At 46.3% G+C, this 24,200-nt stretch overlaps 2 protein-coding genes across 4 annotated transcripts in view; one reads left to right on the top strand and one right to left on the bottom strand.

The window, feature by feature from the left end:
- Positions 1-19,104, bottom strand: part of LOC112212246 — a 61,952-nt gene extending 42,848 nt beyond the window's left edge. The window contains exon 1 of the mRNA XM_024365506.2: positions 18,909-19,104. The gene's annotated coding sequence lies outside the window, so the exon portion shown is untranslated. The remainder of the gene's footprint in view (positions 1-18,908) is intronic.
- Positions 1-24,200, top strand: part of LOC100744169 (TSC22 domain family protein 1) — a 103,962-nt gene that overhangs the window by 49,261 nt on the left and 30,501 nt on the right. For all 3 annotated transcript variants that reach the window (XM_024365505.2, XM_033319159.1, XM_012382019.3), the window contains one exon: positions 21,829-22,114. In XM_024365505.2, coding sequence (XP_024221273.1) covers positions 21,889-22,114 — 226 coding nt within the window. In that variant the 5' untranslated portion in view covers positions 21,829-21,888. The remainder of the gene's footprint in view (positions 1-21,828; positions 22,115-24,200) is intronic.

Below are 24,200 nucleotides of genomic sequence, written 5' to 3'. Positions count from 1 at the left end.
GAGGTGGTCCGAGCTCTGCTGGTGGCCTGCTCTCGCACTTACACACTCGATCGCACATTCGATCTTGGGTCGCGAGGCATCGCAGACGACCTCGGACCCTACGTCACCAGCTACGTGGAAAGGGGCGGCAGACTAGTCCACGCTGATCGAAACCGGGAACTGGATCGGCCGGGAGAACCGTTTTAGTCCTTCGTGTCTAGCAGCTGGATAGTTTTTGATCGAAACTTGGAGTATTTTAAAACCTATTGAATGTGTCTTTGGGGACTCTGTTGATCAAACATGGTGGGAAATATTTGGGGAGTAATAAAGATTTTTTTATACTGCTCTCTTTAGTTAAAATGTTGTGCATACAAGTAAAATACGAATTAGACGTCGAAAACTGGTAATGTGATTCGTATCAGCTTTCAAAGTTACGCTTGACAATATACTTGATATATTCAGAGAGTTCAGAAGGGGACTGATCACCGGAATGAATGGAAATATACATAAAAATAAGGTAGCAAGAAACGCATAAAAGAATGTAATATTATCTTCCTACGTCTCACTCCTTTGCATTGTTCTCCGCGTAATTAAAGCATCCTACGGAGAAAATTACAGTACGTACCATCAAATCCTTTTATCTAGTATATTCAAATAAAGCATCGTTAGACGAAGAATGTTTACCATAACGATTACGGTCGACAGCTAGCAAGAGGAAGGATGGCAATCTTTTCCATCAGAGCCACATAATTCCGTTCGATTATCGAGGAAGAGGAACCGTTAATGACGCCTAGAACGGTTTTCCCTAATGAAGCGCATAGAGATCGCAATTTACGCACGTGTTTCCATCCACTAACGAGAGTCATTACTCTCTCTCCTTCTCTTTGGAAAGCAAGAGATGCCGCTGTGCTGCTGGCGATCATTTTCCCAGATGTATCACGCGTGAGAAGGACGCGAGATATTTCGCGGAATCGGTGAAACATGGCGGCGGACAAGCCGCACGAACCTGTCGCCGAAGCTTTAGTCGGGTATAGGGGCTAAATGCATAAGAGAGAAGAGGTTTCTAATCGCTGTGCAGCCGAAGGTTTCCACGTATCCGATCATCTCGAAGCGATATCTGGACATGAAGCTGATTAAAACTGTGAAATATCGTCACGATCGCGCAGCTGCGGCTACCTCCTCGTTACGTAACACAGCCGGATTGATAGCTGCGACAAGATTGTAATTACTAGGCCTAATGAGCCTGGGACGCGATCGATGATCGCTCGTAATTTCACGAAGATGGCTGCCAGCCTGACCCGCAAATTCCGTTACTTCGACCGAGCATTAGAACGGGAAAAAGAGAGAGGACGAAGTTAGAAAAGGATCCGTAACCTTCTACGAAACCGGAAACACGACCCCGCTGGAAATAGCCTGGTATGTAATTCGCGCGATAATTTCACTCTTTCTCCGTCCGTATCTTCTCATTACGCGGCGCGTAATAGAGACGAAAGTGGCGGGGATCGAAACGAGATCAAGATAACGCGCAGCGATCGCGGCGAGATCCGCGGATCGTAGACAGAGATCGATCGAAGGGGTAAAGTCTCAATCGTAATAACGAATGGTTCATAGCCGCGGAGCCGCTGACCCGGCTTCTGAGGCGGCGTTGACCTCAACCGGTCAAGATACTCGCCCGCGATGTTAGAACGGCTAATTAAATCGTAAGAATCGCGCGTGAGCGAACGATTCTCTATGGCCATCAGCAGAAATGCCTTTCTACGGCAATCTTCGGTCATAGAGAGGACGAAGCTCGTACGTGGCATAAATGACTCCCGTCCATTTCAGTATACGACGCTTGAATATCTTCACATTTGTTATTTTAATCGCGTTTAATAGCTTCGATAGCAGACACGCGTGCACGAAAGCTCGTGTAAATAAGAATTCAATACACGATCCATATGCGCGTACGAAACTTAGGGATAACGGTGCATCGAACGTGATAATAATTGATAGTTCATCCCAATGGTTGGCAAACGGACGAGTTTGCAATTTTGGGTTAATTACAGGCGGCGTGCTGCAATCTCGAATCGCCGCTGTGTCGAAGCTGTATTTATCTCGTCAATCGGAGGTATACACGAGAATCACGTTCGGCTGATCGTAGCCACGAATCCCTGACGAGGGATGGAATTTCCTAAAAGTAATATCGCACCTGATACCAGGTGATACCGTGCGAGTTCGTCTTAAATGTAACATAAATTTACTCTTCGACAGGAGATTCTCGTCGATGACTATCTTAAGTCCTTTCTAAAATCTCGGCATCCTCTCGAAGTATACTTAGAGCGCCCTTTTTAGGGATTAAACGCTATTCGAAATTTCCAAACGTCTCGTCACCGTGCCTATCAAGATGAGACTCTCAAGCATCGACGTCAAAAGGACGAAACTGAAAACACGAGTATCTATGGTATTTCGTTTCTATTTTTGATGAAACCAGTCGAAGCAAACCGCAACAGTAACGGACGTATTTTTACGACCTGGACAGAGCAGCGTCGGCTTGAGTATTAGCGACAGATGCGTAGCTCGTAGAGCCAATTTAACGGTTGCCACAAAAGCGGATCGAGCAAGCTGTAGGATACGTAGAAAACGACTCCGAGGTCGCGCGAAGAGAGCAAAACGAGAGAGAAGGGAGGAGCGGGGAGGGGCAGAGGAACTGCATTAAATCTCACCCTCTTGTGGCACCCTTGCCCCTGTACGCAACGCGTCGTGTGACGCGTATCGCGCTCACAAAAGAAACCGACCTGATCTGCGACCCAGCAGAAAGAGAAAAAACATCAGTGCACGGGGTGTTCCCTTTGAAACGATTTTCATGGTTCGCGGTTGCTTTTGTTGGACGAAACGGAAACGTGTCGCCGACGAGAATCACGCGGTTTAGAATGCTTTCTGTACGCGATCAACTTTTTAGACGCATCGTTGCTAAATTTAGGGGAAGGACCGCTGCGCGCTAATTTGGAAACAGAGTTGCTAAATTAAGCAGCTGGATTCTTCATCCGAATAGGACGCTTTTTATGGTTTATCGAATAGGACGCTTTTTATGGTTTATCGAACACGAGCGGGCAATCTAAAGCATAGAACATATTAAAATATGTTAGAATCATTTTCAAAGATAAATTTCGTAAGAAATCATAATATTTCTTTGAAGCTATTATGACTTTGAAAACTTTGAAACATCTATCAAGTGACGAATCTCGAAGTCACTCGAAACACCGTATGCACGACACAGAAGTATGCAGACACGCGTGTGCACGCAGAAAGAGCAGAATTCGTTCTTGCGGTTGACCTATCCTGACCCAGCCCTTTATAACATCAACGCGTCGTCGCAGCATAGGAACGTCGACAAACATCGTGGATGTCCCTCGATCGCCGAGAGAACACAATGGCATTGCTCGCGTGCAGACACCCGTCTCAGCTCGCGCGTCTCTCCCGTGTGTCCGTCCACTTCGAATAGATACGTTTTCCTCGGCTGACGTGAGCGTGCACGCCTCCTCGGGATCGCGACAGCCTCGTATGGAGTAGAACCGTGGACCACGAACGACGAACGGGAAGAAAGAGGGTTGTCGACGTCAGACAACGAATGGGAAGAAGGAGCAGTTGCGTGTGTGTCGTACGTGGAATTTGACGTGGAGTGTGCTCGATGCGAGTTCGGCCACAATAGCACCGGTGATTGCAGATTCGTGATGATATTCGAGTCGCGTAATTGGTTAGGCTTAAAGGAGCCTAGGATTTTAGAAATTTTCGATTGATCTTGTTCGAAAGGGATTACTCGGAAATATCTTTGTAACTGTTAAGTGTAATAGGTTACGTTTATCAAGATGAAAGAAACGTTAGGAAACTTAACGCGCACCAGGAAGACGAGAGAGAAAGGTTTTCAAGGCAGGAAGCACGCGGTGGAATCACGCGATTCCTCCAGGTTGCCGCTGGCAGCTAGGTTAAATCCCGTTGATCGTAGTCGGCATCCTTTGACGACGTCCAGTTTGTACACGGTACGTACGAATTTAAAGGATTTCGTGAAACCACGTCCGACGAGAGAGCAGAGCGTATCCTTCTCTCTTGGAGCACAGCTTGAGGCAGGATGAAGACGTCCAGAGCTTCGTGGCAGCTCAAGGTCTGCCACTTCTCCCTTCTCCTGGGAACGATTCCTCTCCCCTTTGCTTCCTCTCTTTGTCGCTCTTCCTACTACCTTTGTCTGTCCTTCTCGTTCCTCGTTGTCTCTGAACATTCCTCTCGCTCTCTTCGGCTTCTCTCGGTTTCTCCCTCTTGCTGTTCGTGCCGCCCTCGGCGGTTCGGCGTTCACCAGAAAGAGACGAGAAGCAAGAACGTGCCCGAACGAAGAGAGGGGCTGAAGAAGGATAAGACGTGGCATCGCCAGGCGAAAGGGAGTGGAGGGATGACTAGCAGAAAACAGGGAGGGGGCAGGAACCCAACCGACTGAAATAATAGGTTGCGCCTGCGCGCTCATTAACCTTTATACCTTGCCAGGCTACAAGCACCACCGACCTTCTTCCTTTCTTCCTGCGATACACGCCGGTATATCTTGGTAGACGATACGTGTGTTTGCTTTGCCATGATCGGGCACACATGAGCCGCCGATTTCTCCACAGTTCGACTCTCACCACCTTTTGTCGGGGTTGCGTTTCGTGTCTGAATCGACCAGCCGATCGGAGCTGATTGGCGAGCCTTCAACGTGGTATTATGACGCGAACCTTCGTGATTTGAGGATTTCATGTTTTTGCGCTCGCAAAGAAAGAGTTTTCTTTTTGTTTTTTTTTTTTTTATTAGTGTAAGATTCGAAGTCGACGAGAAGGGTTAAAGTTACGGGGATGGAAGATCAGCGCGGGTAATTGAGAATGTGAAAATGTTTATTAATCGCAGCAAACGAGAACCATCTGTCGCGACCTAAATCGGGGGTTCTTAATCGATGATTAAAGGAAATTTCAGGAGCGAGTGAACGGTTCTTTAAAAATGAAATCCGTTTCCAGGAATTTAAAATTGCAACAATTTATCTCGACATTGCACACAAATCCTTGATCCAAATTTTCAGCCTTTCGTAGACTCGCTTTGCTTTAAATTCGAGCCCAGTACGTCCAAGCGTCTCCGGTTAATTTCATTGGTCCTAGTTACAGGTTGGGTCTGAATTTTTCCAGTCACCGGGATCCGTTTCGGGGATCTAAAGGCGAGCACGACTAATGCGATCGTGGATGCCCAAGGGTTGTATCATGCATTGGAACGCGTGTGCGTGAGCTGGAACGAAAGATTACGGTTGCTCGAAATGCAGGGCGAGGAACGTCGGCGTCGAACGGCATGTTTACGGATTAAGCCTTCTCTTTTCGAGGATTATGAGAGTTTCAATGTTATAAGCTGCGTCTTGTACCTTTATAACAAACGTACGATACTTTTGGATTAAACGTCGCATACAATCTTTGAGAACGCCATAATGAACGAAAACTACTATCCACGAATCGACCTCAAAACTATTAATTTGACATCATTTATGATTACATATAAATTTCAATTCTGAATGGAATAAAGCTTCGTGGCATTCTTGAATGATAGGAATTTGTCAATGGATCGATTATATTTATTTCTCCCATAATTTACAAAACACATAAATGATACCTGAATAACGATATACTATCGATCTACTGAAAAGATAGATGATTATAAATAAACTCGATCCTATAAAATCCAGCGTCATTGAATTTCCATCAAGCACGCGGTATAAGTACTCACGTGTGACGAAAACACGAGGCAATCACCGGTTATAAAAACGCAGAAAAATTTCCATAGCACAAGCCGATCCATAATAAACCTCCACGTACTTATGTATTATACATTATCGTAATATATATATATAGAATCGACGTCTCGCGTCGGCTGCTCGAAGAAAGAATTAATCAAGCGGCGCAAGCTGGTCCGCCTCTACGTCGAATTCCATGGCGCGACGAACGCGATCGCTTATCGATATCGTTTATCGTCCGATCGTTATCCTTTGACCAGCGCAAAGACACGAGTCGAAGGCGCGTTCCACGGTGGCGAAATTCGTAAGGGATTTGATCGATTCCAGCTATTCCGAGACGCGACGAGACAAAGGAGGCGCGCGCGGTAGGAAGCTGATCGCCGGTTGGTTTCGTACACCCGAGTCTGTGCGCCTCCACCTGACAGAGGCCCACAGATTTATCACTGTGCCTACCCGAACCAGATATCATCTCGCCTCCACCGTCCTCGTGTCCCGTCATACGTAATCCCGCCGCTCCGACAGCTCATCTATTTATGTAGCATTTCTTTTCTCCCTCTTCCTTTCTCCGTTCTCCTTCCCACTTTTCTCTTTCCTTCCCCTCGACTCTTCCTTCAGCATCGCCTAGCAACCCCCTGCCAGGTACGCTCTTCCCTTGAATCCATACCTGTTCTTTCTGCCTCTTTTATTATTATGATCTTCGTGTACAGCCTGTTCGATCGACTCTGTGTGTTTTGGGTATGGCGCTTGGATTATTTAAACGGCGCGAGGGAATTAATTTTTGGAATTCATGCACCACGTCTTATGCAAGATCTGGATGGGCCTGAGAATGGTTTGTTCTAGGGCCGTGTGCTATAATTTAGTTGGCGGGTACAGGATTAAGGAAGTGTTTTGGAAATTCTTTATGGAAATTATATTACATCGCTGTATTTATTACAGTATTTACGTAATAACTAATTAGATCCAACTGTTTTATTTCGTGTCGTTTAGTACAAAGGTACGCTTCATTGAAGATACAATAGTACGTAATTCCAAAGGGAGGAATAATATAAAGTATTCGACTATATCGCCACTAAAAATTTGGTAGTTGTCGATTGCAGCACGTCGAATCAGCGTGTCACTGTACCATTCTATTACAAAATGGTCACAGCAAACTTCGTCGTTTCCGCTCTGCACGCGTTCACTTTCACTGATTACTACACTCAACCGCAACAGCAACGAAATACGTTTCCGTTAATGCAGTCATTTTTTAGCCGACGCTGTACTTTCGTAAAAGATAGCGTGTTATTAAGTCGAAGCGGTTTCTCCGGCTCGCTTGTCCGTCCTAATCTTGATCGAACACGAAAGTACCACGGACAGAAAGAAGAGACGTTACGTGATCGAAGCAGAACAAGTTCAGCTCGTGTCCGTGAAAGGTTTCGAAAAATGAAATATTGTTCGGTTTAGGCGAGCTCGTGCATCAAACGTGGACGAAAGTTTTAGCAAACAGGTAGCAACAACCTCGGTATCAACTGGATTCGAAGGATTACCAACTGGAATTAACTTTATAACGACGACGGATATAAAATCGTAGGATTAAAGGTGATACTTATTTAAGCATCGTAAAATGCACGCGACTCTGGTATTAATGGGCGGTGAAACGTGTTCCAACGAGCCGTAAAGATTAGGAGCGCCATTATATGACGAACAACAACATTCCTCGTCGTTGCACTCGTTAAGACTCTCGTACTATCTTTTAATTTATACTCGGTGTTATGGCAAAGGGGCAAATAGTTGGAACTCGAACGACTAGATGAGCAGCTTTCTCATACAATAGAATTTGATCTTTAAGATACTACGTACATTCTTAGTATTTTATAGTTTCTCGCAGCTATCTTCCATTGTTCTTCATCTACGACTAACATTTCTATTGAGACAGAAATACATATATGTCTTTAAAGGATAATAAACTATGATATTTCAGATCAATTGAATTGTTTGCAAGCGTGAAAAGAAAACTAAACGGCACAAAATATCGCGCATATCCTTTGACTGGGAAGAACTCCGGAAGTCGAACAGAGAAGTAACGAAGCGTGAAAAATACGCGTGCAGATCTGCATATTTATACGCGTGTTTCTATTATTACCGAGTCTTTTCTTTCTTGTCGGGAGACCGCACGTATATCTCTTTATGAACGAACCTTTCCGGATGAAGAGGTCGCGGACGAGTTTCGCTTCGTGAAACGTCTCGATCGCCGAGCTAAATCGCTTAATCTGTGGACGATTCCCAACGTCGGCGGCCTGTTCGCTGTCTCTTCTATTTAGCTTCACCGGATGTCGACCGGCTGTCAGATTTCTGGCGATGGATCGCGGCTCGCGGAAGATATATTCGACGTCCTGCTCGATCGAAGTGACAGATACAGTCCGTTTGATGATGATAAATCGAACCGACAAAACTATTTGACGAATTTCGTATTAATGAAATGATTCACTCAATGAGACTTCCGCCACATTCCACAATGAAAATATAATTTAATTGCATAAATAAACATTTGTTTTTGGGAACTTGATATCAACTATAAATTACTTTGAGACCCAGTCGTCGTTTTGGAGAAGGGAAATCGGAGATCTTAATTTACATATTTTTTCCTTATACCCCCTTATGTTCATAAATTTCCCAGACTACCGTATTTATGACGAGTGAAAGTTTACGAATAACGTCACAAGATTTCTCCTAGTGATTTCTTTTCGTCGTTATCGCTGGCCTATACTTTCCTAAGTAAACGTTGCAACTTGATTTACCCCTTGATAGATTTGAGCATTACGATCCTGTTTTGACACGAAACACTGCAATTGGAAATACGATCACGGTAAAATTATAGCTCTGTTAACCGACTACCTGGCCGGGTAGGCTTCTATGCCCAACACCGGCGTAAAATGCGATCGTCAATTACGTTGTAGTGGTCTAATTGTTCGCGCGTGGTTTCAAGGCTACACGACGAGATTACAGCGTACTAAATGTTTGCATATGGTTTCTAGCGCGCAGGTCACACCCACGCGAAGCCCTGGATTAAAATCTGTCGGCTGGCTTCTCTCGTTATCGCGCGGAAAGTAAGATGTTCGTGAATAGCTGACGTCTCGACCGATTCGATCCGCTCGAGCGGCTATTATCGTTTGTCGACTTGCGTTTTCTGACGTTGATTACCGCGTCGGCGACTTAATGCGTCTGTCGCTCGCGTTTAAGCGACCGTTGAAAATGCAGCCACCGCGACACTACGCGCGACTGCGTTCGATCGCGACCACGAAACTCCGTAACAATGAAATAATGGTTCGTTTGATGTGGACCGCAGCTCGTATATACGTTCCTGGTTTATGAAGCTGGCAAAAACTTAACCTTGAGAAATTGCGATTAACCATCGAGGAATCGAAACCTTGGAAATCGTGTAAAAGCAACACAAAGCCAGTTTTAATTACACGAAGAATAGGCTGCGAGGCTATTCTTGTGCAATGGTCGGCGAAAGAAAACGTAAATGCGAAAGTATAAAGGAACTAGGAAAGACTATGAGCAATTGGGTAGAAACCTTGGTAGTCGTGAAAAAGCAGATGTTTCAATTATACGAAGAATGGGCCGCAAGGCCGGTACTTAACAACTCTCGATGTGACGGTTAGTGAAACAAATTGTAAATATAACAGTACAGTGAAATTAGGAATAACTGTAAGCATTCCAGACAACTGAAAATTGTTAATCTTCGTACCAATAGTAGTCACTATAAATCGACAAAAAAGATTTCACTGTTACTTCGTCGATTCTTCTTTAATCTCAATATCAATATGAGTTGCCCCATAGGCTGTACGATAACGTGTTTAATCGTCACACTAAGCGGAGCAATGTTCACGACTCATATGGAAAATGTAATTAACGCGAGGCTACTTATAACAGTTACTCAATACTCTTGGACGATCGGTTAAAGACGAGATATGCATTAAGTGGCAAGCAACGTGATCGAGGACCACGAAACGCAAATCGACGAGCGATGATAATCGCGCGAGTAAGACGTCGGATTTTGGCCGGCCGTCCGCGTTTCGTCTCCCCCTTAAACGGTTCTCGAGCACACCGGACGAGAGAGAAGCGAGGATCGCTTGGGTGGAGACGCGAGAGCAGCCGAAAGGCTTCGGACGAGGAACGGTGTGTGACAGCGTGTAATCTCGCCTTAGCTTCGAGCCTCGCCGAAATAACAGGTTCCTCTTTCCCTCGTTCAACGCGATCTTCTCCCTCTTCCTCTTTTTTCCTTCCTTTCTTTCTCTTCGTTCGTATCTTCCTCGTCGTCGCGAAGTTCTCCACGATTCTTCGCTGATCGCCGCTCTTCTCTCTTTTACCATACGCTGTACAAAGTTACGATTTCGTGTTCGGAGACATTATTAAGCCAGCAGCGATGTCGTCATCGATGCACGCTCGAATCATCGTCCAGCGAATCGGATTCTTAATGTTCAACTGCTACACGTGGTTCACGCTCTCTCAGCGGATCTGAACGCCGCGATATCACCTGTAATGACGAATTTATAAAAATACACCGACGCTCGTTGCAGATGCCGAGATGCTCAAGTTCTTGACACTATAGCTGTTGCAATTCCAACCAATGCAACTTTTATCTCGACGTCCATAATGTTGAGATACGATGGAAATAATCGGCAAGAAATGTAAACCACAAGGTTCCAATTGCGCTCTCCAGGTCATACTCTGGAAATACAAAGTAGGCTTCCCGTTTCAATATCTTCGAGACTTCCTTCTTCTTTGCCTTCTCAATTGTCGCAAATTCTTCTATTATCGTTCCTTTATTGCTCTTATACAACGAGATCAAGCTTCTGTTAACAACTTATCGACAAGTCACGTTCCGATCTCATAGTTACACAGCTAATACCTCCTACATACTATTAAGCGTTACGTAAAGCTCTGAATCGCCGGAGGGCAACAAATTACAACCGCGAAACGACAGATATCGGCACGGAGACCTAGACAACGATGCCAACGACGTGGTATTTATCGGCGTGTCATCGGTTCGACATTATTGCATGACGCTATCCCTCTATACTGCAGGGTGTTGCAAGTGATGGCATAATGTTCGCACGGCAAGATACTAAACGATCCATGCATCAACGTCGCGAAACTCCTGCGACACCTTTCCTTTCGCGGTAGCGATAATTTCATCGAACCGAAATCTTGATTAAAATTTGCCCGGCCCAGTGGTTATGGTAGAAGCCATATTTCACAGATCAATTTCTCCTGTTCGACGATCGAACGACGTGCAAACGACATCGGCCACGATCCTTCTCTTTCTCCATTCTACGAACGATGGAGACAGAAAAATGACGTTTCACTCGACTAAACACGATGTCGAGAGACTGAAAGCTATCCACGGTGGACGCGCAAGCCGACTGGTAGTTAGGTCGGTAGCTTTCGGTCGATCGTGACGTCGATCGGAAGTGGACACGATTTTCAGGGGGAGCCCTAGTGTATCTCTGGTATCGCGGCACCAACGTGTCTCTTTCGCTATGGCAACGCGCCGGTTCCACCATAACGACGATGATATCGCAGTCCGCCGATCCGCATGAATACCGAAGAATCAATCACCGTACTGATCGGTGTGCCCGATAACGAGGCCCGCTGCACGATCTAGATTTGCATCGGTGGGCCACACCATTGAAATCATAATAATACCGCCGATCCATTATTACGCGGACCCGGCTACGAACCGGGATACAGATGTCGTTTAGCGGTCGGCTTCCAGCGAATACTCTCGTGGTAATTGATCCATCTCCGACCGCTGTCGACCGATTATATTATCACTCCTTGCGCGTCGATCGCCGTACGATACTTGCGCGGGAATTCGTGAGAGAACAATAGTCATCTTTGAAGACCGGATAAGTTCGACGTTTGAACTTTCATGGATGCTGAAGGGGTAGATTTGAGAACTTCATATTTTTCTATACGATGGAAATTGATTCTGAGACCGAGGTCTACGAAAATACTTGGCGCCTGTCTCTTTCATCACAGTGTTTGACTAGAATCTCAGCTACATTACAGCAGATTACATACCTTTCTTAATGATGAAGGAGAATCTTAAAATTAATTTCTGTGAGATTGCTGTATATCTGTTACTGGAGCAATCGTTAAAACTTCAACCAGAATTAATTTCAGTAGCGACGAACAAGAATGCTTAATAGATAGATAGAGGTACGGACACGACTCGACGAGTTTGACTAGACAAGACGTGAACAGATTCAAGTCGATCAGCTATTCGGAGGTTTTCAAAGAGCTACGATGTCGACAGAAATTTATTCCGATAATGAACTCGGGTAGAACACCCGGTACAAAGTATTCGAGTGGCAAGCGCAATTCGAAAAGGTGGCGCGTGGACCGGTTCGGAACCACATTCCCCCTTGACAGAAGTGCCGAATCATTCGGAGCTGTTCCACTGTCAACGTTGAAACACAGAATTCTTATCGACGGGAAATTTGACCGCCGGTGCTACTCCTCCAGCGATACTACGAAATCTCGCGCTCAATTAAGCGATCATTGTGATCTCTGAACGTCCTGATTAGTCGAGTTTTGTAGAACGTTGAACGTTGTTCGAGCACCGGTATTCAAGAAAAGTTAACGAACCTGTGATTAGAAAAATGTTATTTCAGGGATCAAGTCGTAGTTGCGCACCAGGGAACTTTGAACGAATATCCATTTATAAAATAATAATATGGAAGAGCTAGGACATAAAGTGATAAGTGAGTTTCTGTGTACCCCAGTCTCTTCGCGATTAATACTCGAAGCCATTAAGTAAGATTTACAGAAAACGTTGAACTTGGTGCCTTTTCGAATCGTAGGAAACGCAATCTATAATCCAAGCTGACTCTCGAATCGTTCGATTCACGCCCGTCTTTAACCTCATGGGCGCATTAGTTTCCTGTCTTATGAGAAACCTTTGAACATCCTCGGAGTCGAACATTTACTTTGATGGCTAAGTAATGATTCTTATTTCACGCAACGCTCGTAGGACACACGGTGGCGATCCCGCGTACGACCGCAGAATAAGCGGGCTCTACGGTGCCGTATGGTAATCGCTATTCGGATTCCTCACCACGGGTCGCTGGATCATTGCGTTTCCTAGTAATAAATTGTGTACTTGAAGCCCCGCGTGATACGTACAAGCTTCCAATAGACGGCGCACTTTGTATCTTTTAATCTATGGAGCCACCGTGAAAAATTCGAATGGCATTCCGACGAAATTTCCCATGAACCGGCTAATCGCTTCCGTGACGTTCTAGTATCCCTATCGGGGCCGATAAACTATCAATTTATAAGAGAGGCTCTCCTGCCAACGAGGTTCACTTTTACATGAAGTTCTGAGATATCCTCGAGCGGTTTTGTTCGAAGCCGTAATATCGGATACGAAAGGAGAGGGTCGAAAGTGGGACCTCGATGCTAACAGCCGGGCAATCTCTGATTTTCTCTCCGAATGGCGGAGATGATACGGTCGGCCGGCAATTAGCCACCAACCTTACGCGTCCACTCGGTTCGTTCCAGTGCGGCTTGTGAACGTCCGCATCTCGTCGCCTGGTTTCTCTCTCGTCATAGCTGTGCCGGCCCGGGAGGATCATGAGCTATAATCACAAGAGGGGTCGTCGAGCATTACAAACAGCGGCCCGTCACGCGAGCCGGTCGAGTTAGCACCGTTCAGCCCGGGGACCATTGTCGGGTAACGTTGCCTTCCAGGGATCGTGGCAGCAGAAGAGGAGAAGGAAAAGAAGAAACGACGCGAAATCGGTAGTAGTTGATGATCATAATGGTGGAAGTCGAACGAAGGAAATGAAGAGGGCTTAAGGACGATGAAAGGAGCGGTCGTAGTAACAAAGACAACGAAATGTGTCCAGAAAGAGACGGTGACGAGAGAAATCGCAGGTTCTACCGGAGAATCTGGCCTCTCCGGGTTTCGCAGAGAACGAACGTATAATATCAGCGTGAGGAAGAAAGAGAAAGGACAGCGCGGAGTCGAAGGAAGATACGAGGAGAAGAGAGAAACGAAGATCTCTTTCCTGGTGGTTGGGAAGAGAGGGTGGGGGCAAGGTGGATCGCGGATTGAGTCATTATGCTTGCTCGGAGGAGACCACAGGCCTTGATGCGGGAACGGCTGCCATCGGCTCGTGAAAGGAAACCGACCGGATGATTCAACGTATACAGACGGACAAAGTAGTCGCGGTGCTTACTATACACTGCACTCATCCTTTCCTCGTCCCTATTCTTCTTCGTCTCCTTCATTGTCCGCATCTTCCTATTCCCTATTCCTCATCCAATTCTCTTCTCGTTTCTCTTCGCTCCATCGTTCATAGACCGCGCTGTGGAACTGGTTGTGGTACGTTCATCAAGTTTGACCAGGACGAGAAGGACGAAGACCAAGATAACCTGTCGATCGCGCGTTAACTAATTTTCCATCCCGGTTGGCGTTTTCTTAGAAATTGATCGTTTCCCGTTTTTTCGCCAACATTGATAAAGCGACCTGACTCGTTACAGCGAAATTTATTAACGCGTTTGGTTGCTTTTCGACGATGCACTATCCAAGCAACGGAGAAATGCCTCTTCGAATGAAACGAGTTTTTTCTTAAGAGTAATTAACGTAGTAATGTGAAACGCACGCTGGAGTTTACTAATTAACGGTAATACACCGTTGTAAAAATTGATCGATCTTCATTTTTTCGCCCACGACGATAAAATCTCTTTCTTACCCGTTTCCTCGTACTTTTTCTGTCGTACGTCGCAATAAAAGCGACCGAACTCATTACGCAAAAGTTTGTTAACTGGCTCGATTCTTCTTCGTAATACGTTGGTTAATTAAATGGCTTGTAATTTATGTTGGCAGCAAGCAAAGCGCGCCTTTGTTATCAGGGGGTAATTGGACTTTAGCAAAATCGAACAACGCTACCGGTTTTTTCGCCGGGGCAATAAAGCCCGCTCGAACGAAAAGCATTAATAAATTCTATTCCGGTTCCACGTGAGGTGCGTTCTCTTAGTAAGAAGCGATTTAAGCTAAAGATCATTTACAGCCATTCCGGTGATATTCTTCGAGTAATTTTCATTATTGTGTTAAACGATGTCAAAATTAATCCACTGCGATAACGAGAAGTAAAAATTTGTCGCGTACGTTATTCTTCGAGCGATATCGGTCTCTCTTAAACTGATAATCGAATCATCGAACAGCAGCACCTTGTTGGAATCGCGACAAAGATCGAGATCGGGTCAAGTAGGACTATTGCACCCGCGTGTACATCAATATTGTGACATCGGACTGGTCCATCGACGAGTTCTGCACCGGTATCATTATGGGTAGCTAAGCCACCACTGGATTTTATCTCGATCATCGAGCCGGTGTAAGCCAAACGAGTTGACAAGTCCACGATTCGTCGGAGAAAGGAAGGTCGGGGCGACAAATAGAAAAGGAGAAACCACAGGTACCAGGGTCGAGGAACAGAAAAATCGTTGCCTGAAACCACACGATCGATTACCTGACTCTTGGAAAGAGAGGGAGCGCGGTCGGGAATCTTTTGACAAGTCACTTTGGACCGGGCAACCTGCTTTCGCGGAATCGTTCCCATCGCTCCCGGCTGATACCAATCTCGCTAACATATCGTCCAGCCCACAGACACCATAGTGAAATGCATATTTCGGTACATTGCGTGTCCCGCCATTCCTGTCCGTTTGTTTCCCCATTTCTTCCCCTTTATTTGTCTCTGTGTTTTAAAATGCGAGACGAGCGTAGGTGTCCTGCGGAGTATCAAAATTTATTCGCTCTCACCCTCTTGCGCGTTAAACGCTAGATTCTCCTGTGTTCATCACCGTCCGATTGTGTCACCACCCGATTCACGCGATACGATGCGATTAAAGTCACACGGAATTGTTCGAAAGCTGTTTTCCCTTAAGTAGCTTCACGCCAGATAGTTCACGTTGAACGAGAGTCGAGAACGAGACAGTCGAGAAAAAAAATTCCCTCGTCGTACAGATTGCCATGATCGTAACGGTGAGAAACGCGATACAGGGAAAAAGTGGTCGTTTGAAACGTGCACGAAAGACTTCATCAACTTTCTTAATGCGAGAGAGTTGCGTGGCAGTACGTACATCAGGGTACGCGTGGGGTCGCGCACGACAAACCAGCGGGAGATCGTAATTTGCGGCATAACTCGACGAAGAAGAGCGCACTTTCACGGGCATCGCGACTGCTCTACTTGTCATTCGTCTAACTGTACATTGTTATTATGTCGTTCAGGAATATGGCGTGGAACGGATCCCCGGATAATATCACATGACACGCGTATTCACCGACCTTTCTTGTACCGTTTAAATCCTGTTTCTAAGTACTGTACGTGTCACTGCCCTGGTACGTGCAATTTCGAATCAATAATAATGATATTACGTCACATAAACTATTACACATATACATGTTAGACAAGAGAAAAAGGTATGCTAATAATAAAAAATATTCGTTTCGTATTTCAATTGCAATCGGAGCGCCAGAAGAGATTGCAACGGCGGAGACTTCAACGCCGGCACAAGCGGGATCGATACGTTTTCCCAGCGGTCGGCAATTAAACCGAATCCGTGCTCGTGGTCGCGGTTACGGGAGGAAGAGTAGCATAACACGGCAGCGTTTGTGCCTTTTCGAGCATCGAAATTGAAGAATTTACGAGGTTGACCAGCCCGAGCATTTGCCTTTACACCGCACCTCCCTTAGCCCGTTCCCTTAACAGCATCCTCGTATCTGCGGCCGGTCTCCCTCGCGTTCGAATTTCGTGGTCCCACGTCGATGCTTTCTCGTCTCGTTTCGTCCATCCGTCCGCTCGTCCGTCCGCCCGTCCATTCGTCCGGCGTTGCCGCGCGGATTCAATGTCCATGCAAAGTAAACGGCGGTCTCGAGAACGGCTGTCAATTATCCGTTATATACGGCCCTGGCCCTCGAACCCATTCTTAACGACCCCTTAAAGCTGGCCACGAACAGTCCAGCCCCCTCTCCACGCGTCTCTCTGTATCGCGCCCGAAAACTCGGAGGCATGGGGAGGCCTTCTTCGACGACAACGAAAATGACCACGAGGACACGAGCGGGCCAACGAGAACGAGCCAAGGAACGAACGAACGCGCGACACGAGAAGGACGAAATTGAAGAGGAGGACACGGGCATCGCGACTGCTCTACTTGTCATTCGTCTAACTGTACATTGTTATTATGTCGTTCAGGAATATGGCGTGGAACGGATCCCCGGATAATATCACATGACACGCGTATTCACCGACCTTTCTTGTACCGTTTAAATCCTGTTTCTAAGTACTGTACGTGTCACTGCCCTGGTACGTGCAATTTCGAATCAATAATAATGATATTACGTCACATAAACTATTACACATATACATGTTAGACAAGAGAAAAAGGTATGCTAATAATAAAAAATATTCGTTTCGTATTTCAATTGCAATCGGAGCGCCAGAAGAGATTGCAACGGCGGAGACTTCAACGCCGGCACAAGCGGGATCGATACGTTTTCCCAGCGGTCGGCAATTAAACCGAATCCGTGCTCGTGGTCGCGGTTACGGGAGGAAGAGTAGCATAACACGGCAGCGTTTGTGCCTTTTCGAGCATCGAAATTGAAGAATTTACGAGGTTGACCAGCCCGAGCATTTGCCTTTACACCGCACCTCCCTTAGCCCGTTCCCTTAACAGCATCCTCGTATCTGCGGCCGGTCTCCCTCGCGTTCGAATTTCGTGGTCCCACGTCGATGCTTTCTCGTCTCGTTTCGTCCATCCGTCCGCTCGTCCGTCCGCCCGTCCATTCGTCCGGCGTTGCCGCGCGGATTCAATGTCCATGCAAAGTAAACGGCGGTCTCGAGAACGGCTGTCAATTATCCGTTATATACGGCCCTGGCCCTCGAACCCATTCTTAACGACCCCTTAAAGCTGGCCACGAACAGTCCAGCCCCCTCTCCACGCGTCTCTCTGTATCGCGCCCGAAAACTCGGAGGCATGGGGAGGCCTTCTTCGACGACAACGAAAATGACCACGAGGACACGAGCGGGCCAACGAGAACGAGCCAAGGAACGAACGAACGCGCGACACGAGAAGGACGAAATTGAAGAGGAGGAAGACCGGCTGCGAAACCGGGGGTGAGGTGGAAGCGGTTTCCGGGAATCGTTTGGTATTCCAACGCTACCGCCACTCGCGGCACCTTCCTCCTTCAAACTGCGGACAGATTCCTCTGCGGCCTCGTCGAAGAGGCCGATACAGGGACGATCGCTTCTATAGCCGCGCCGCGAAGTGTGTCAGAATTGCAAATGGACAGCGCGGCAGCCGACGAAACACAGAGACCGACGCAGTCGACGGAAAGAGGGCGCGAATTCCAACGTGTAATTCTCTAAGATGGATTCGAGCCGAGACCAAGGAATTCGTACCGTTCCGTTCCAAGTGGGGGAGTCGGGGTTTCGGGAAAAGGGCTGACGCGTTCCGTCGACAGTGGGAAAGATTCGTTCCGATTTTACGAGAGAATTCGTCCCTTTGTCCCGCTGAGAGGAACTGTCTCTTTTTCTAGCGCGTGTTTGTTTTACGACGCAGAGAATGAATCCTCTGTGCCAGCAGAAAACCTTCGAGTCCGAGTCAAGGTTCTGTAACAATGAAATTTTCTGAGCAAGCTAGAGCTTCTTTACGACCACGATTTAAAATTCATAGCGGAATAATACGATAAACAAGATCGGTTGGCGCGAAGTTAACGAATCTTTTAACGAGGCGACGCTCGCGGAGCACAGGAACGAATGACGCGGCGAAGAGAACGTTCAGGTTAACAGGTACGAAGCATCATTCTCTCGCTCGTAAACGCCAACGCCTCGTAATTATAACGATACGTCCCGTTCGAACGTAACGAGCCAACTGAGAGGAGATCGAAAAGCCACGGGCTCCTCTCGTGGCACACCGAGGCTTTCGGTCTGCTCGTTACATTTATAGCGGAGAATCGCAAATCAATCAATTTCTCTCACGAGGAGACCTTTTTCCGAACGAGTTAATTGACCGTAGCGCGACAAGCATCGTGCTCTAAGCTGACTTCATCACGATTTGTTAACGTAACCGTATATACATACTACAGCGAACCGCTGTGTTCACTCACCGAGTTCAGGCTGCTCACGATTCCTGTCAAACTTCTGCTGGATCTCGCACGATTTGGTTAGTTGTCTCGTTTACACCGTTCTTGCTCAGCTTCCTACTCGAATTAATCGCGTGAACGGCGTTACGTAACGGTGTGAATTTCTTCGAATACACAAACTTGACGCGGGCCCTTGAAATTATAAAAACACGATGAATTTTGTAACTCGTTTAAACCAACGCGACTTGGTCTCTTGGAAAAGTGGTATACGACGATATTCTATTGTTCTGTACTCCATCATACACGGTGTAAGTTAAAATTAAATTTGACAGATTGTGCTTACCTCGATCTTCGTAATACCTACTGTTCTCAAAGATCAGTAACGGATGATCAAGGTTTTGGAACGAGGATCATTGGAATTTTAGTGGCACGTCTATTTAGATACGCTTGGATGTTCGCGTTTTTCGTACGTAGAGTGATTGAAAACGCCTGAAGCGTGGAATACGCGGCGATTCGTCGAAGGCGCGTCACCGTGTGCGGATAATAGCTTATTAACAAAGCATCGGCAAGGCGCGCGAGGAAGTGACAGAGCGGTCTCTCGAATCAAGCGGAACAGAGAAAATAAAAAAGCAGGCGAACAGGGAGGTGCGACGAAGAAGGAGATGAAATCCTGATGCCAGGAGTCCAGTCACGGGTTTTGTCGACGCCTTCGAGAGAAGGGTCTTGACACAACGGGGCTTTAATTACGCCGATATCACGGTAATTAAGCCGATCAATGCATGCCATTGTGCGGCGACCGCGGGGCCCCATCGACGCTAAGGCCCATCCATAATCACGGTCATGGACCCCCTTCGTCCGACACAAAAGCACCCCGGCCCATGGGACACCAGGGCGTTTCGATCCTTGTGCGTTACTTCTTTTTGTGGAGAAACCGCGTGAAAGGAGGCGCAAAAATTGACGCGATCTTCCACATGATACAATTCGTTTAATTGAAACACGAGCACAATATAATTCTCGCGAAGGCTCACCTCGAGTTCGTGCATGAACAATGTTTCTCGTCAAGCTCTATCGACAAATTGTCGAGAAATACAAAGACACGACATGGTCGAACACGAAATTTCCGAATTCTTGGAATCAATTTAACGATGTTTAAAGGTGCACGAAGTTAGAACGAACGATAGGACGATAGAAATTACTGTTACGATTTATCCTTAATTCTAGTCCTTCGTGGCTCGTTCTTTCAATAATCACGAGCAATTATGTTGCGCGTGGCTGGAAGGCAGGTTCGGGCTGTGACGAATATAAATACGCTCCTTTCAATTTCTCGTAGTTGAAAGAAACGCGGCGTGGAAGGTGGTATTTCTTCGAGTCGAGGGAAATCGTGTGTGAAATTCGTTGCTCGAGGCGGCCACGGTCTCGTGGCACATGGTCGTTCGTCGGGGTAATCGCGGCTTGTGTAAGCATCGATACCAGAAAATTGTTCGAAGTCGCTCCTCCCTAAAGCGTGCTCGCTGGGAGGTTAGTCTCGTCGCAGATACCAACACGACAACGTTCATTCTATTAATCGAATGGAGTTTGCGTTACAATCATCCGCACGATATTTCCCCGTAATATGCGCCAGTTGCTCATTTTGTCGAGTAGAATCCTCGTGGCTTCCAGTTATCAACGATTATAGCGTAATTCGTGATCTTCGTAAGGGCATTTCACCTTTTCGATCATGTTACGGTTTTCATTACGAATTCGAAGGTATGTTGATAGTTATAGCAATCTCCGTTGTATAACGAGATCATAAATTGAAGCATGAAGGAACGGTATTACTTGTTGTAAGCCATTTTATATTTTTAGTGAAAGTTATACCAAAACTGAGATAAAAAATGTATGCAGCGAGGAATAATCTGTCATCTCGGCAATTCCCCTGTTAGCAACGCGTTTCTACAATATTTACATTCAACTTGGAAGACTTTTCCATTCAGGAAAAAATGTAAATTTCAATGATTCAAGGGAATTTCAATAATAACAAAAATATAGAAAACTACAAAAAAATATGGTATATTTAAAATAACAGCTCAAGAATACTCAGCAATCACGTGCTATATTGTTACACCGTGGAAGTTACTAGAAACTGCTTACATGCCTAATGGAACATATTCGAATCTTGTCATCAAAAAAATCGATGAAAGGAAGATGCATTAGATCTCTCGGTGATTAAAGTCCGTCGCTAGACCGTGGAACGATGAGAATATTTCCAAAGGTGCATCGTCACCATTCCTTTGTGCACTGCCCCAATTACAAGAAACACTCCTAAGGACGCGACTCATCAATCCCAGTTATTCGGTCGATGATGAACGTACGAACGCTTTGTCACTGTTTACCGAGGTTTATCCGTCGCGTAAAACTCGGAACTTGGAAGCGATGAGACGAAGGGAGAAAGATTTGTTTGCGACCGCCCGCACCGTTTCAACTGTTTGTCGTAGGAGTTAGGACGACCGAGCGTTCCCCACAAAGTGCCGCTCTTTCTCTCTCTCTCTCTTTCTCTCTTCGTCTGGTCGGTTCAGAAAACGAAACGACCAGCCGAACGGTATACTTTTTAGTCACTATTTGCGCCGGTGATTCACGAAACACGAGCGGAAGAGGATCATCAGTCTGTTCACTGCAATCTCTCGCTGCTTTCCTGGACAGATGTAGGTATCCTTCCAATTGGGAAGCGTAATGTTTCCACGCTGCTTCCATTAACCGTATTTATCCGGAACTTCTTGTCCATTTCAACCTGTTAAAAGAAAGTCGTTCTTTGGTATCTACACCATCCTTTACTCGACAATTTCCTGAACGTTTAAAGGAGGATCCAACGTATACTCGAAGGATTCGTTTCACTGTAAAGAAATAATAGTCTTTTTTAAACGTCTCAACCAAAATCCATTGTTTAATGGGGATGTTCACGTTGCAGGTGACGGTCGTCAGTACGAGCACACCAAGCACCAACACGGTTCATCCCAGCGTAAACGACATGGACTGGTTTGCCGGTGTGGCCGAGGAGGAACTGCTGTACTACACGGGCGTCGGCAACGACGTCGATTCTCTTTGGGCTGTGATCGGGAGCTTCGTACCACCGCCGCCTAGACCACCTTATTTACCCGAGGAGGGTGTTACCACTGACGGACTTACCACTTGTGATTTGTGTTCGTGGGCGTGGAGGAACAACAGGCATTCCTTTTCTCTCGACGGCACTCTCGGTAAGTGCCACCGGCACAATCTTATTTCCACCCTTCACGCGCTCCATTCCAACGATACTGATATTCCAGATATTCGTGGGTAATCGTTCAAACAAGCGACGAATCGTTTACTCGATCAAATTTATAGATTTTTCTTCGGTTCCAATTAAGATCCTTTGTCTGAGTGTTTTGCTTTGACGACGCGTTTCTGGAAGATGATGTTTTCAGTGTCCCTTTCGGAATGCCTTCCTCTTGTCAGCTCTTCAACCGGGCCTCTCTTGAAAAGGGTTAGGAAAGTATTATAGTGGTAACATCAAGAGCTACGTGTTATTCCTTCTGTACATACTCCACCGTATTTTTGGCGTATTTGCCGAGTAAACAGCTTTTCTAGAGGATGCTTCAAGCCAAGTTTCTATCGAAAAACAAGGTCTCTCCTAAAGTATCCTCTGAGTCCAGTGACCAGTACGACTCTCGACATTCGCGTAATAAAAGGATTTTCGAGAAAAATCAGACTAGATGAATTTTTGCGGACGTTTATTACGAGATGTAACGATGCACACCTACTAAGAAAACGACGGGCATTATCGGACGTGCGGTTCCATCCTCAGGTCTCTCTTGCTCGTTTTTTACATAAGAAAATAGAAGCGACTTCATTACGAGAAGATACTCGAAATCGATGGTCAGGCAGCTGTCGATACAGTCGCAGTACACATTGGAAATTAGATTATTAAGATTTAATGTTAGGTAATAGAACGTTAGAATGTGTATATCTCTAAAGCAAACTATTAAATAACATTTACCGCTTGTTTCCGATAGAATCAATGAAACGAACGATCGATCTGCTTGTACATTTGAGGAAAAGAAGGAAGAGGAGTAGTCTTTTAATGTACGTGTAACGCTACGTAGAACATTAACGTCTCGTATACCTGGAAGGCGTTCGCGATGTCATAATCGATAGGACGGAATTGGTTAAAACGTAAAAAAGGAACGAGCACGCAAGGTGTACGTCTGCCAGCGTATGGGGTCCTCGGGGTGAAAGGTCGACCGTTGGGTGCACCATGGGAGGCCCGGCGTGCGTTCGTGCCTGTAAAACTTCACTCCACCGCTCTCTCGCACGCTCCCTCTCCACATGTCCCTCATTCGACTCGCGCTAATTCTCGTGACGGACAAATTAAGACGGATAATTCAAGAGCTCGCCCTCGCTTTAGCCCGACCTCCACATCCGGCTGAGACGTTTCGACCAATCGGAGGTCCGATACGACCACTCCTGTGACTCTCCCTTCAGCGATCGTATTCACGATCTATTTTTCTCTCCTCGTTCTTCGACTTAGTTGACACGGTGGTAATCGTAGAGATTCGTATCAAAAGACTACGAAACGAAACAATAAAAAGAAATAGAAAAAAGTATTTCCAGACTGCCAGGTTCTGAGATGCGAACATTTGAATTTGTCAAATTCGATATGGACGATTTCAAGGATGGTTATAAGAATTCAAGGTTGGTTACGCGGAATTGAATAATAAAAGACAAGATTGCATATAACTGAACAACGTAAAAACAAAACCGCATTGATCGGTGCTTAAACACTCGATGTAGAAACGGTTTCGATTGAAAAGGTTCTTTGGACGGAGGCCGTGCTGTACATTCGGTCGGAGGAATTCGTCCAATCAGAAAGCCAGCTCTACCCTGAAGGACCTTGGTTCGCACGTACGCGAACCAAAGTGTACATACATACATACGTAAGTCTGTTCGTATCGTGGCAGGGTGCCCCACCTCTGTTCGAGGCCTGTTCGGCGCAACCGCCCTCCTCCTTGTTTCAGCCCCTGCGGGCCCCATCGTTCCAGGCACGCATTATCGCCATTACCATGAATTCCAGCAGTTATTACGCCTCTGTTGTACCGCCACGAAAATGGCGGCCCGGTGCATCCTACCGTGCAACGAGGACGCGCTCCGTTCGGCCCCATCCCCGTTTCGCTCGGGCGCCTGTGCTCCCGGCATGTCGTTCCACCGCTTACGCCAGCCGACAATTAGCTTGGAGAATGGTGGCTTCGTTTTCTCGCCGCGTTTCGTCGCCCGCTTCATTTTAAAGCGAAGATTTATTCCTCCTTC

Source organism: Bombus impatiens, unplaced genomic scaffold, assembly GCF_000188095.3.
Source record: "Bombus impatiens unplaced genomic scaffold, BIMP_2.2 scf_0136, whole genome shotgun sequence".
Taxonomy (NCBI): domain Eukaryota; kingdom Metazoa; phylum Arthropoda; class Insecta; order Hymenoptera; family Apidae; genus Bombus; species Bombus impatiens.
Note: the sequence above shows the minus strand (reverse complement) of the source record. Positions and strands in the feature narration are given on the sequence as shown.